This window comes from Cibotium barometz, chromosome 12 (assembly GCF_041138505.1).
Source record: "Cibotium barometz isolate CiBa-2024 chromosome 12, ASM4113850v1, whole genome shotgun sequence".
Lineage (NCBI taxonomy): Eukaryota > Viridiplantae > Streptophyta > Polypodiopsida > Cyatheales > Cibotiaceae > Cibotium > Cibotium barometz.
Window position 1 is genome coordinate 15,587,833 of NC_141057.1, and position 14,061 is coordinate 15,601,893.

Below are 14,061 nucleotides of genomic sequence, written 5' to 3' on the forward strand. Positions count from 1 at the left end.
CTTGATATTTTAGAGTGTGGTATACAATCTACTCGGAGCTGATGTTGCTCTTATGTTTCTATGTTCTTAGTATTCCATGATGAGTTTCCATGGACAGTTTTGTATCACCCCAGTGAGATAGCTATGTTTATGTTTTCTTTCTGTTTTATTTTCCATTCCATGATGAGATGTGCCATGGACATTATTGTATCACTTTGGTCTCATAGGCCCATTGGGTCTTTAGTAGACGCTTAATATATCTTTCTTTCTTTCTTTCTTTCTCTCTTGAGATTGTGTTTGTAGAGTCTCTATGTCTCCTGGGTTTTTGAGATTCTTTCTCTCTTGAGATTATGTTTGTAGAGGCCATATTTTAGACTATATGCCTGCTAGACAGATTCATTTATGTCTCACACATGCTGCTACCTAACATGCCAGCACATAGCATAGCTGGCACACACTAACATCGAGCTAGATAAATGGGAAACTTCCATCTATAAAAACAATTTCTTTGATTAAAATTTCTTCATTAAAGAAACTTACGGAATGAAAATACATTATGAAAATGCTGTTTCTGAATTCTTTTTACCAATTTCAGATAAGAATTTAATTATCTTTATTAGCTTTCAATTTCGCTCTGATACCAACTGTGAGATCCCTCCGCCCCCTCCGTGCACCAGACTCTCGGTCCGACAGGGATTTAATATTCACGTGATCACAAGATTTTTTGTGATAATAACACATGTGAACAAGTTATTCACATGTTCTCATGTTACCGTTCACAAAATAACAGGTCACTTGCCATTTGGGAACCCCTTTAAAGCTTGGCTACACATGGGAATAAGCTATTCACATGTTCTCATGTTACCATCTTCACATAATAGCAGGTCAGTGGCCACCTAAGAAGATTTTTTATGCCCGACAAAGATAATTTTTTTAGGCCCTTGTGAAAGCTTTGTGAATATAACATGTGATCACAAGATTTTTGCCTATTTTTCATTGGTGCAATCAAACTTTCCTAGAAATGCTTTTGATATTTAAAAGAATTTTCCTATGGTATGTTTCTTATGGTATGTTTCCTATGGTATGATGCTAAGAATTCTAAGAACTTTGTTGAGAATCCTACCCCTTGGTTACTAAATGTGAATTACTTTCTTGAAGTCAACTCCTAGATTTCTTCCTAATCAAAACTCAAGTTGCTTCCTAATCCCAACTTGGGTTTCTCCATTTGTCTTAATCACTAAAATCAAAGAATCGGCCGAGTTAGTGGTACTCTGTCATTATCAAGATAGGGTACTTAGGGTTGCTCAGCTCGTCACATGAAACTAATTGCAAATCAGAGTCCACCTTCCTACTCGATCGTTAACTACTTAGGTTTGATTGTGATTGCCATCTAGGTGCCAATTATAGACCTACTTGCTCTACTCAAATACTTGTTGCTTAACCTCTGGTTCAACATATCTCACTCACAATTGACACTACACATGAAAAATTATAATATGAACTAAGTATTTCATTTTATCAATTTAAAGAGTGAATACAAGTATAAGAGGGCCCCATAAATTGTAGAGTGCACTTCGGTACAAACCCTCTATCTACGTCACCAAGCGATGCCTAATGATGTAGATTAAACCATTTGGGAGATTGTATTTTGTTTATATGAGGCCTTCTCTATATGTGTGGTTTACGGTGATGTCCAACACTTTGGCACTACCCATGACCTTCAGTATGGCACAAAGAGAACATCGAGTAGTGGCAATAACTTCACACTGTGCATTTAACGCTAACCACAAAAAAGTGATGAGCAACTTGACATCCCTCGTAAACTGGTAATGCCCAAGTCCTTTAACAAAGAACATTGACCACATCCAGTCTAAGCACTAGCTTCATAGGGCACATTCAACATGAGTGACAAATGAGAAACTAACAAAAGCAAAGTCAATAACAAGAGGCAAGAAAAGATGTATTATTGAATATTTGAAGATCTTTTCTAAGACCTCTAAAAGGTAAAAATCCTAGAAAATCAAGGGTCTATGGTCTTTTTCTACCAAAATAATTAATGAATTTGCAATTAACAATCGTTTTGTGTTATAAAGTCACAACAACGATAGGCCACCCAATTAATGTTGGGGAGTTTATTACACATGCATTCTTTGAATTTGGAAAAAAAACACTCTAAAAAATGTACTTGTTTGACAAAAAGATAGGTTTGCTTCATTCGAGACATTGAAATTTTCAAAATTTCTTGTCAAGTGAAAATTTTGAGTCCTAGTTGTATTTAAATTTTGAGTCATAGTTGTATTTAAGTTAAACTACGATGAAAAATTATGATTTTCAACCCATGGTTTTGTTGGGACATGACATCAAGGGCAAACACAACAGCAAGGCGTGCAACATGCGACCAACTTGAGGCCTTCCCCCACACTCAAATCCCATACAGCCACAATTAAAATTGTGGGGGATGATAACCAACGTGTGAGCCCCAATAGTATGCCTTATATACCCTTCATTGTCTCATAGTTGAAGAAGTGAATGGTTGGGCATTAAGGGTATATAAGGCATAGGGCTCTCACACGTTGGTTATTATCCCCCACAATTTTAATTGTGGTTGTGGTGGTGTGTTTGCCCTTGGTGCCATGTCCCACTATAAAAAGTTTTAGAAAGATGCATTTCTTTTTTGAAGGCAAAAAATGGCCTAATCTTTTTTTTTCTCTCTCTTTGTTTGTCCGACTGGCGTTAGGACACAAGCAAAGCCGTCCATCTTCGTCCAACTCGTGTGTCCACAACGATGCGGTCACGCTAGAATCTCGAAAACCTTTTCTTCTATAAATTGGCTGCCAAATGCGACTAAAGAAGGACGTGTGGAATTTTCTCAGCAGTTTTTCTAATAGTAGTGTTAACTCCTTCCCTGATCTGCTATAAGCAGCTACCATGTCTGCGGAAGGGAGCGGTGCTGTCAAGGTTCTGAATGCGTGGGCGAGCATGTTTGGCATGAGGGTGATCATCGCTCTCAAGGAGAAGGGGGTGGAGTACGAGTACCAGGAGGAGGATTTATTCAACAACAAGAGCAAGCTGCTGCTGGACTCCAACCCTGTGCACAAGAAGGTACCCGTGCTGATCCACAACGGCAAGCCCATATGCGAGTCTCTCGCAATAGTGCAATACATAGATGAGGCCTGGCCTGCTGTGGACGACGACGGCAAGGCTAGTTTGCTCCCCAAGGACCCTTACCAGCGAGCCCTTGCTCGATTCTGGGCGGACTATATTGACAAGAAGGTGACAAACAATCAGATAATTGTAGGCGGCGCTGTATCCTGCAATTAGGGCTTGATTTTTGAATGGTGTTTTGCAGATTTATGATGCTGGCATGCGCATCCTGAGGAGTCCCGAGGGGGAGGCGCTGGAGCAGGCCAAGAAGGAGCTCGCTGATTGCTTCGTGACCCTGGACGGCGCCCACCCTGGTGGGGCGGCCCCTTTCTTCGGTGGGAACAGCATCGGCCTCGTCGACATCGCCCTTGCCGGTTTCATACCCTGGTTCCACGCCTTCGAGACCTTGGGCGGCTTTCAGATGCCGGACGAAACCCAGTGCCCCCACCTCAACAGCTGGATCAAGACGATTGTGGAGTACCCCAGTGTGAAAGACGCCATGATTCTTTGTCCCTCCGACAAACTCCTGGATTTCACTCGCATGCTAAGAAACAAAGCCCTCGGCGTTTAACGTTAGGATGAGCTTTCAATAATGTAATATCAAGCAGCAGCTATGGCCGCCGGACTGCCCACTTTGTTGCTTGCGTATCTGGTGTCATCGATCCACACTTCTCGTGTTCGACACATATTTTGCCTTGTTTTCACAATTTGCTCAGAACAGCAACATATCGTGTTTCTCTATTCTCTGGCTCGATCTTTTTTCAATTTCTATGACAACAAAACCAGTTGATGATGAGCTTTTGGTGTGTTACAACTCTAAGCAAAACAACCATCGCCAAGAAACAACCATCGCCAAGATGATCCATCCTACATCCCATTTTCTTAGACATGAGTATTCTTTATTTACAATAATAAGTTTAGGCATACCTGATCCCATTTTCTTAGACATGAGTATTCTTTATTTACAATAAGTTTAGGCATACCTGGACATCGTTCGTGCCATCAATCATGTTAACGCTTTGACTACCTATGAACCTTTGGACTTTGGTGTACTCTTTGAGCAAAAGAAAAGTCCTTGGAAAGCTTGAGTGAGTAAACTTTGGAGTAGAAGGCTTTATAGCCTTTAAGGCTTATGAAAAATTTAAGCTTTAAAGCTTTTAAAGCTTGTAAAAGTTTATATAAGGTATAAAGCTTTAGAGAATTTTAAAGCATTGAAAAATTTTAATCTTTTTAAATCTAAAGCTTTGTATCTTTTAAAGTTTTTGAATTATATAAGCTTTAAAGCGTTCAAATCATAAAACTTTAGAAAGCGTAGAAATGATAATGCTTGAAGCAAGCTATAAAGAACAGCTAAAGTAGCTAAGGGTATTAGCTAAGCAAAAAAATCTCACAAAGGTGATGGCCGGCGAGAGAAAATGGGCGGTAGTGCACATGCGAAGAGAAAACAATAGATGGTGCAAATCAGCAGGCGGCAGCGCCTCAACGAAAGGAAGGAGAGAGAGAGAGAGAGAGAGAGAGAGAGAAGTTGGCGAGTGGCAGAATTAAAAGGGAGATAGAGGAAAAGAAAAGGGAAGAAGAAACCAAAAACTTGCTTTTTTTTAATTTAAAAAAATACGGATAAAAGAATCCTCCACACCATCGAAATTCTAAACTTCTGAATTTTGAAGCTTCTCCAAATCTAAAATTAGAAGAATGATTCTCAAACTTTGCTGAATGTATCCATAGCTATCCAGGGGAGATGAAAGGTGGTTTTTGAGGTTGAGGTGGTTTTGAAAAGTGTTTTTGAGAAAGGTGATGAAGAAGAGGCTTTACCCAATGGTCAAAGACCCTTTTTCCTAGTGACCAATGATCCCCACCAAAACCATGTAGGTCAACCTTTCCACTTCACAATTGCTTTTTTAATAGTACCTTAACCCTTTTGTCTCTTTCGGTGCAATTATTCCTTGCCTTTAACCCTTTTGTCTCTTTCCGTGCAATTATTCCTTGCCTTGTTCAAGCCTTAATATTGGCCAAAAATAAAGTCCTTTGCCTCTTAGTTTTCTCCAAACAATTGCGTAAAAATTTACGTTTTAATTTTTCTCCAAAAAATTATTCACCTTGGGTGGTCCCCAAAGCTCTGCTGATACCACTCTTATGATCTTTATGATACTTGGAGAATAAATTCTAATTCTCAACAACGAGCACAAAAATTAGAGCATAGCATAGACTTGCATAAATTAAAAGCATAAGCCTTAATAAACAAAATTAAAATCATAAATCTTAATAAACAAAATTAGATCATAACATAGACTTGCACAAATTAAAAGCATAAACCAAGTAATAAACAAAATTAAATAAACAAGAGAGCTAGAAAATAGGAAAGAGATCACCATCAACATAAGATTGGGTTTAACCTCCCATGGATGATGAGTGTGGCCCCTTGTACCACTCATCTACTTTTTAAAAAGATAACTCCAAAAATAAAGCATAAATGCTTTTGCATTTTTTAACATAAAAGCTCTTCCAAAAATATAGCAAGCTACAAATATGAAGTCTTTGGACTACCAAAAGCATAAAATACTAATTGGTATATACAAAGGTTTAAGGCATTAACCTTACAAAAATATTAATTGCAAAGCATGAAACTACAATAGATGCTCACATGTCTTCCAAAATATCTCATAGTGAGCTCATAGTGATCCAACATATGTTCCACTCGTGCCACATAATCTGTCACTCGATTATCGCCTACATCCAAAATAATATTAATTCGCACACACAGTCGATTAAACACATTAACCATGTCTATGTCACACCAGGTTGCGAAGAGCCGATTAAACACATTAATCCTGACTATATCATACCAGCATGCACACAACTGATTAAACACATTAATCTTGGTAAACAAAAGGTACATCCAAAATAAAATAATGGACATCCCCATAGATGTTATGACTAATAGATTCTTACTAGAGAGAAAGGACCTACTTGAAGAGCTTCTAATAACCATCATATGGATGGCCACTCCCATGCACCCGTAATGTTTGTAAATCTAATTTGGGCAGACTGGGGAGTCTACATAGGACTCCCCAGTCTGCCCCAACTCTTTTTTTTCTAGTGTAGACACAGTAAAACTAACACAACTTCACATCATCATGGACAACTGTAATGTAAAACTTGACAAATACCCAAAAAAAGGCAATTGCAATTCATAGTTTTAGGAATGTCAAAATTCAATTACAATACTTAGCGGAATTACATAAGTGTATGATTCCAAAAAACTCATATACAAGATAAAACGTAATGAAAATCTATGGAGCTAGGGGCTATCTAGATCTCATGTTGTGCAATTATTATTGTTCCTTGTTGCAGCTCCACGCCCTTCGCTTCTTCTCACATTTCCATTGCTACTGGCATGGACATTTGCGCCACCGTTTCTAGTTACATAATCCTAAAACACAATAAAACTAACACAAGTGAAAATCAGATTTGCAAAAACAAAGAGGTTTAGGGTTTACGAATGTACTTACTTGCCATGCTTACCAAGCATGTCCTCCAGTAATAACAATATATCATTCGTCTTGCACCCTATCAAATAGAGTAATGCAAAATCATATTCACTTACGTAGGGAGCAGTCCACTGCTTCAAGCTATAGACATACAAACAAACGAACATTTTAGAAAGTTGTTATTAAAAATAACCTTCTTTAATTAAAAGATAAGATACAATTTGGGACTGATATATACTTACAAATATTGTTAGAATATCGACTCCTCCTTCATATGTAACATCGCGCCTCAAGTTATTTCCCATCTATCCAAGAAAAAACATAAATACTTAAAAATCTTATCAATATGGCATAATGCATAAAGCTATCGACATGCATAGATAGCTACTGGCATGCATAGGAAGGTACCAGCATCATGCGTTGGTTGCTATCGACATGTGTTGGAAGCTACCGGCATGTGTTGGTAGCTATTGGCATGCGTATGAAGCTACTTGCATGCGTTGGATGCTACCGGCATGCATTGGATACTACTGGCATGCATAGGTTGCTACCGGCATGCATTGGAAGCTAACGACATGCATAGGTAGCTATCGGCATGCCTAGGAAGGTACCGGCATGCACAAGTAGCTACCGACATGCATGGAGCATGGGAAAATAAACAAACCCTAATCTCAAAACCCTAAACTTACAAACCCTATAACGTGTAAAAGCTTAAGAGACGAAACATACAAGAAAGAGATCTCTTACCTTGTGAGGCTTGTATGTGTAGAAAACCTGCAAAATTAAACCAAAATAAGGAAAAAATGTATTAACAACAACGAATCCTATAAACATGTAAAAGCATGAAAGAAGAAACACACAAGAAAGTGATCTCTTGTGAGGCTTGTATGTGTTGAAAACCTACAAAATTAAACCAAGTCAAGGAAAAAAAAGTATTAAGAAAAATCAAGATCTCTTACCATATGAAGCTTTAATGGAGATCTCTTAATTAGGGAAAAAAAAGAAAATAAAAACTTAAAAGAGAGGAAAGAGAAAGGAAATACTCAAAAGATAGCTTTCACATGGAAAGCTTGTTTGCATATAGGAGATAAATGAAAACAGTAGACATACCTTGCTTAAGCTTGAGGAGGATAGAGTAGGAGAGGTAGAAGTGATAGACAAGGCATAAACGTGCAAAAAAAAAACTGAGAGTACAAGTTTATTATATTCAAAAGATAAAACTATGTGGCGACAAAAGAAGGGGCAAAAAAGCGAGATATTTAAATTACAATATAGCAACATTTTTTCACTGCTATGGACGCTTCTACGCAGTGTTATTTTGCTGCTGGGCAACAAAAAATCACTGTCGAGCAACGATATTTCGATGTTAAAAGGGCAACGAAAAAGCTGAGCATTGTGAAAACCCCCGATATTTTTCTTCCGATAACGCTGCTAAAAAACACTAATGTTCTCTCGATGTGTTGTATTGTAGGTACTGTGAGTGTGTAGCTAGGAGCTTTAGGCCACCATGTGAGCTATGGTTTTACCAAACGCAACACCTATAGCACTTAGATCCTCCTCAGTATGACAATGAATGCACTTAAAACATGAAGGTGAAACTCTTAAATCTTTCCTTGAGCTTGGTGATTTAGCAAGTCCCTTAATACCCTTGCCTTAACAAGGTTAGGAGTCATTGATGGATGACGAATCATGCCTTTTGGTTTTATAAGTTTGCAATTTTTATTTTGTAGTGCGTAGAGCCTATCTTTGGCCAACATGAAGTCGCAACACACTATAAACAAAGGTTTTCATTAGATGTGGATGTTTGTTTGTTTGTTTTTTTTGGTAATTTTGATGTTAATCTCTTTTCTCAATGCAAAGTTTTAATTTTAATTTTTATAATTATGTTTAGAGGAAGATTTAGGCTTAGTTTTACCTTTAATTTGACTTAGAATATTTTTTTAATGCTTAATTGTACTATTAATCAAGTGATTAGTAGCACTTAGGAATATAAAAAAGTCTTCTAGATTATTCTTATTTAGCTAGTAATTTAAATTCTTAGACTAGAATAGACTTAGATTAAGATTTGATTTTCATTCTCCTTGTTCAATTAGTTAGAAGTTATGTTTTTCTAGCTTAATTAGAGCTAGTTAATTGCTTCAAGAGTAGTTGATTAGTTAATCGTTGCTTAATTGAATTAAAATTTATCTTTTTATTAAGGTAGGCAATTACGTTACTTTTAAGCATCAAAAGTATGAAATTTTGTGTTCAATTAGGGTAAGCAAGCTTGAATCGGTCTCCCTAATTAGGCTAGGAGGTGGAGTATTAACATGGAGATTAATATAGAAACTAGAGGTGGATTAGTCTTTATCAAGGATCTCAACTAAGCACGTGGCAACTATTTCACTTACTGGAAATGGCATATTAAAGGGCCTCACTCTTCTTGCCATGCTAAATCTGTAACAGCCTTAAAGCCCACTAGGCCTAGTTGCCATCGGGGCTCAATAAAAACATTTTTTTAAACCGATCAAAATAAGGACATGCTTATACAATAATCGATTTTCTAGGCTAAATTTACATAATTTGCCAGCATTTTAACTAAAAACTAGTAAATTTAAATCATTTTTGTAAGGGATTAATATATTTTTAGCCGATGTTTCCAAATTTCAGTTGGTAAAAATACATTGAAATACTATTTTTGTCAAGCCCTCCATCCCTAGGGAATCAGGGTTACATCTATTAGGGCCAAACTCATGAATGTCTTTTTCTTTGACTTCTAGTGGTAGGCTAGAGTTGACTAGACTCGTGTTTGCTTATCTTAGAGACTCATGGTTATTTCCTTTCTTGACTCACAAAGTTGTTGATTTGAAGAGTCATGAGGGAGTTTATTTGATCCTCATAATGATAGCAGCTAGACTCATAACTATACACAACACTCAGTGTTTACAATTTTTGTTTTGTGAACACTCAACATGATTCACAAGTTGCAACCTAATTTAAGCCTCACCCTCATGTCCATTTAAAATAAAGACTCATGAACTATTTCTACTCATGATAAATTTTTTCGTGTCTCTTGAATCATGGCCTTATTTTTACAGCTTCACGACCATTGCTTCTAAAACTCATAGTGATTTTATTAAAAGCCTCATGATTGTTTTACCCATGGTTAATTCTTTATGAAGCTCGTGATCCTTGTGCTTTAACTCATGGCTATCTTTTTCGTGGACTCATGATCATGAGTTCACATCACTCATGAACATGAGTGTCTACAAGCTATTAAAAGTGCATAATGAGTCTTGCATGTATCCCCAATCTCTAGTCAAATTTGGCACACATGAACATGAATGTATGTGAGTTGAAAAAAGTGCACACAATTCTTGCTCGTAAATCCATTCTCTAGCCAAATTTGGCATAAAATCCCAAACTAAACCGTGCTGTCAAAAATTGAAATTAGACTTCCACTTTTGAGCCACCTAGGGTACAACTATTCCATTGTGCCTCAAAGATACTCTGCAAACCCAAAGGGATTCCCACGATCCCGTGACACTCCCATGCACCTCGCCACAACATCAACTCGCCAGTTGGAAGATTAAAGTTCAAACAAGCGCATAAGTAAAGCCGTCCACAATGATATCCAAGCTTTTATCGTGGATTGGCAAGCAATTCTTTGGCCTCACCTACTGAGCGTGTGCATGATAAGCTTCAAACCCTAAGCCCATGTGTACATATATAATGTAGCCCCCCTACTCAAGTGTATATTTACTACCTTCATTGAGAATGATTAAAAACCCAAAAACATAACTAGAAACGTTAAAAAACAACTAAAAGAACACACGTGCATCCGCATTTACACTCGCATGTGCAAAACACCACCATGCACACACATACACACCTCCTTGCACATGTGCCAGTGTATCCACATTCATTAGCACATGCACTCACACCCATAGACATGTATAGCCCCGTAGGTATACATTCATTCATCTATGTGCACACAGTTCTACACGCATGTGCACACACATTTGCATCATGCACATCCATTTGCACTTGCATGTGTACACACCTTCACACCCCTACATACACATGCACCCTATAAATTTACACCACATGCACACATCCATTTTCACCACACGTGCACACACACATGTGCACACTCATTTGCACACATGCACACACCCATTTGTACCATACATGTACCCCACACACATGCATATATAAATGGGTGTGCACACACTTGTGCACATGCCCATTTGCACCACAAAGTGTACTCCACACACGCACGTGCACCATACTTACACTCATGCACACACCCATATTCACCACATAGGTACCCCACACACTCACACATGTACAAATGGGTATGCACACTGTCACAAGTACACACGTTCATTTGCACCACAAGTGTACCCCACACACTCATGCATGTGCACCATATTGGGAAGCCTATTTATGATGATGATATTGAAGGGGAAATCGAATCTGTAGACATACAGGTTCAAAGGTACTTGGGTGATGAACCCGTAATTATAAGCCCATCTGTAGAAAGCTATCAAGAGATATCAGATGAAAGCATGCAGGGTATGCAAAGTGTGGTCACAGAGCCTTGTCAGGGTGAATTTGGGCAATCAAATGCATACAACTATGGGGGTATCAATATAAGTGCTGGGCAAACTGAGCATGAATCTTGGAGGACTCCATTGGAAGGGATATTCATCCCTAAAATTCAAAATATGGGTATGCCAAGGCAGTGGTGGTTATATGGGTGTAGAGAGCAGTTTGGAAAAATTAATCACCATGAAGGTATCTTTAAAATAGCTGGGCAAGAGGTGTGGCATGGTCAGTGCAAAGTATACAAGATGTACATGAGCTTCTTGCCCACAAAATGGGAAGGGAAGATAAATTTTGTGTTGGGGGCAGCAAGCTGCCCATTATAAAGTCAGGGGTGCAACTGTGTGGCACATACCAGAGGATGTGCAGGTTTAGAGGGGGTGGATGTCGTGCTGTGGCACGTCCATGCAATGAAAGCATGCTCAGAGACTATTTTAAATGGATTGAGATGCGTGGACATGAAAACAGTGAAGTACATGTGTGTATATGCTTTAAAATACAAGCCTGTGTGGGTAATAGAGGAGGTCAGGGAGCCATTTTGGAGGCAAAATATCAGGAGCAGGGAGTGCCTGATGAAGATGCTACGAACTGGAGAAATGTAGTCAAACATATTGGGAACAACTTTGCAGAAGGAAGTTTTTGCAAAGGAGCTATGGTTTGAGATATTTTTAGCCTCGAATGTGGGTACTTTTCATCCGGAGCAGTTTGCAGATGATAAATGGTCAGCTTGATGTGGATTTTGTGTGCGCATGGAGAACATGCTATAGTGAGACCCGGGTGTCAAGACGTAGTCAGGGATATGGGCTACAGGGCTATGTACTTGGATTTTTATTTGGATGTGCGGGGAATGAGATATGGAGCCTCTAGTTTGGTCAGATTTGCCAGGGGCTCCAACACTTAGAAAATTTTGAAATTAGTGAAAGTGAAACAGATGAACTGTACAAGATCTGCAGTGTTATTGGAACGCCAAATGAGCAAACTTGGCCTGAGGGCCTCCAACTTGCAAATTCACTGAGATTCCACTTCCCTGAGTTTCCTCGAACCCACCTTTCAGGTCTCATTCCACGTGCAAGTGCTGAAGCCATCAATCTTATGATGGCTTTGTGTTCATGGGATCCTAGTCAGCGACCAACAGCCATTGAAGCGCTTCAGCATCCCTTTTTCCAGGTTGGCTCATATACCCCACCATGCACCTACTATTTTGGCAGAAGGGGAAAGTTTCCCTCTCCCTTTTCAGAAAAAGTAAGTACCTCTTCCTCATGGACCTACTCTTTTAAAGTCAACCTCATCGATCTCTCTGGGGGGAATTTAAAAAAAAGAAAGTAAGCCACCACACCCGCTGGGGGGGGAGGGGAACAATAGAAGGACGTAGAGAACGGCCCAATGGGAAGAAACCGGAAGGAGGTGAACATGTCGATGGAGGCTTTGCCCATCTAAAAAGCCAGGATTGTATTATGATGCTATAAAAGATGCTTATGAATAGTTTGTTGTGATTAAGTGATAATGATTTATAATGTGCATCTGTTCTCTCTCTTCTCCCTTCATTATATTTGCTTATCGGCTGCTTGGCCTATGGGAAAAAGGGACCTTGTTCCCCTATGTGTGTGTGCTGAGTGAATGAGAGAGAGAGAGAGAGAGTGTGTTTGTAAGTGTGTGTGCTCCAGTCTGCCGGTGAATTGAGGGAGGCCCATCTTTGCTAGCGGCCTGTTCTCCCATGTTCCCTCGAGATCCAGAGTGCTAGCTCTCACAGCCAGACACCCAGCATGTTCCCAGCCAAGCCGCCCACGTCATGACAACGCGCAGGCGACGGGAGGGGGGGCTGCGCACAGCAGGTAGCCGCGGCGGCGGAAAAAAACGCCCCCCCTAAAAAAATCAAATTGGTATAAGCTTAAAAAAGCTTATTTTTTATTTTTTAAAAAAAATAGTTTTTTTTAATTAAAAAAGCTTTTGAATTTATTTAAAAAAAAGCTTGAAAAAAGCCTGAAAAATATGGGATTTGAGGAAAAAAATATCTGAAAATTCCTGGAAATTTCTTCATGAAAATTTTTGGCTTTTCATCTTTCGGAAAACCTTTGGCTTTCTGTTTTCCCGAAACCTTTTGGTTTTCCGAATTCCGGAAAAACTTTTGACCTTCCGTATTCCGGAAACCTTTGACCTTTCACATTCCGATTTTTTTTTGTCTTTTTATTTTCCCAAAACTTTTGGCTTTCCGTATTCCGAGAAAACTGTTGGAATTCCAAAATTTTTTGACCGTTTGTATTCTAAATGCGTTCGGGGTAATTTAAAAATTTCAAAAAAAAATCCTGAAAATTAGTGAAAAATTAGACAAAGGTTATTTTAAATTTTGAAAAAATGTGGGGTTGGTGTTTGGCATGTGGTGTGTTTATTCGGGCGCCCGTGACCATTAAAATTCCTTTAAAAATATATTTTTTGACCTAAAAAATTAGAAAAATCCATTAAAATTATAAATTTTTATTGGATTTGAGAATTGTCGTGCGGAATTGGAAATTTCGTCAACGATGGGATTCTCGCGTAAAATTAGGAATATTCTAGATATTATTTTTAGAAATCTTAAAAATTGGTATTTTTAAAATATCAATGATATTTTGGCAAATTTAATTGCTAATTTTTTTTTGGAAAAATATAGGTTTGGAATGCCATAAGATAGGTTTGGTGGAATTCAAAATTATCATATTTTGAGGTCCTATAAAATTAGGGAAAACTAGGAAAAAATCATGATAATTATTTTTCTCGAGAATTTAATATTTTCGAGGGTTATGTAATGTTGAAGTATGTTTTCTCGTGCTGACATTAGATAGATGCGGGTTATTCGCATATTATTAATATGATCGTACCTCATATT

The 14,061-nt window shown here is 38.4% G+C and overlaps 1 protein-coding gene across 1 annotated transcript; it reads left to right on the forward strand.

The window, feature by feature from the left end:
- The first annotated feature begins 2,745 nt into the window (after positions 1 to 2,745).
- On the forward strand, positions 2,746 to 3,864 carry LOC147633117 (putative glutathione S-transferase parC). The gene is made up of 2 exons (XM_086806115.1): positions 2,746 to 3,252; positions 3,329 to 3,864. The coding sequence occupies exons 1-2, from the start codon at positions 2,908 to 2,910 to the stop codon at positions 3,692 to 3,694; spliced, it is 711 nt and encodes a 236-aa protein (XP_086662241.1). The 5' UTR covers positions 2,746 to 2,907; the 3' UTR covers positions 3,695 to 3,864.
- Positions 3,865 to 14,061: the final 10,197 nt, after the last annotated feature.

Coding starts and splice junctions, on each gene's coding strand:
- LOC147633117 (XM_086806115.1), top strand. CDS start 2,908: ATGTCTGCGGAAGGGAGCGGTGCTGTCAAGGTTCTGAATGCGTGGGCG. Junction 3,253..3,328: donor CGGACTATATTGACAAGAAG/GTGACAAACAAT, acceptor GGTGTTTTGCAG/ATTTATGATGCTGGCATGCG.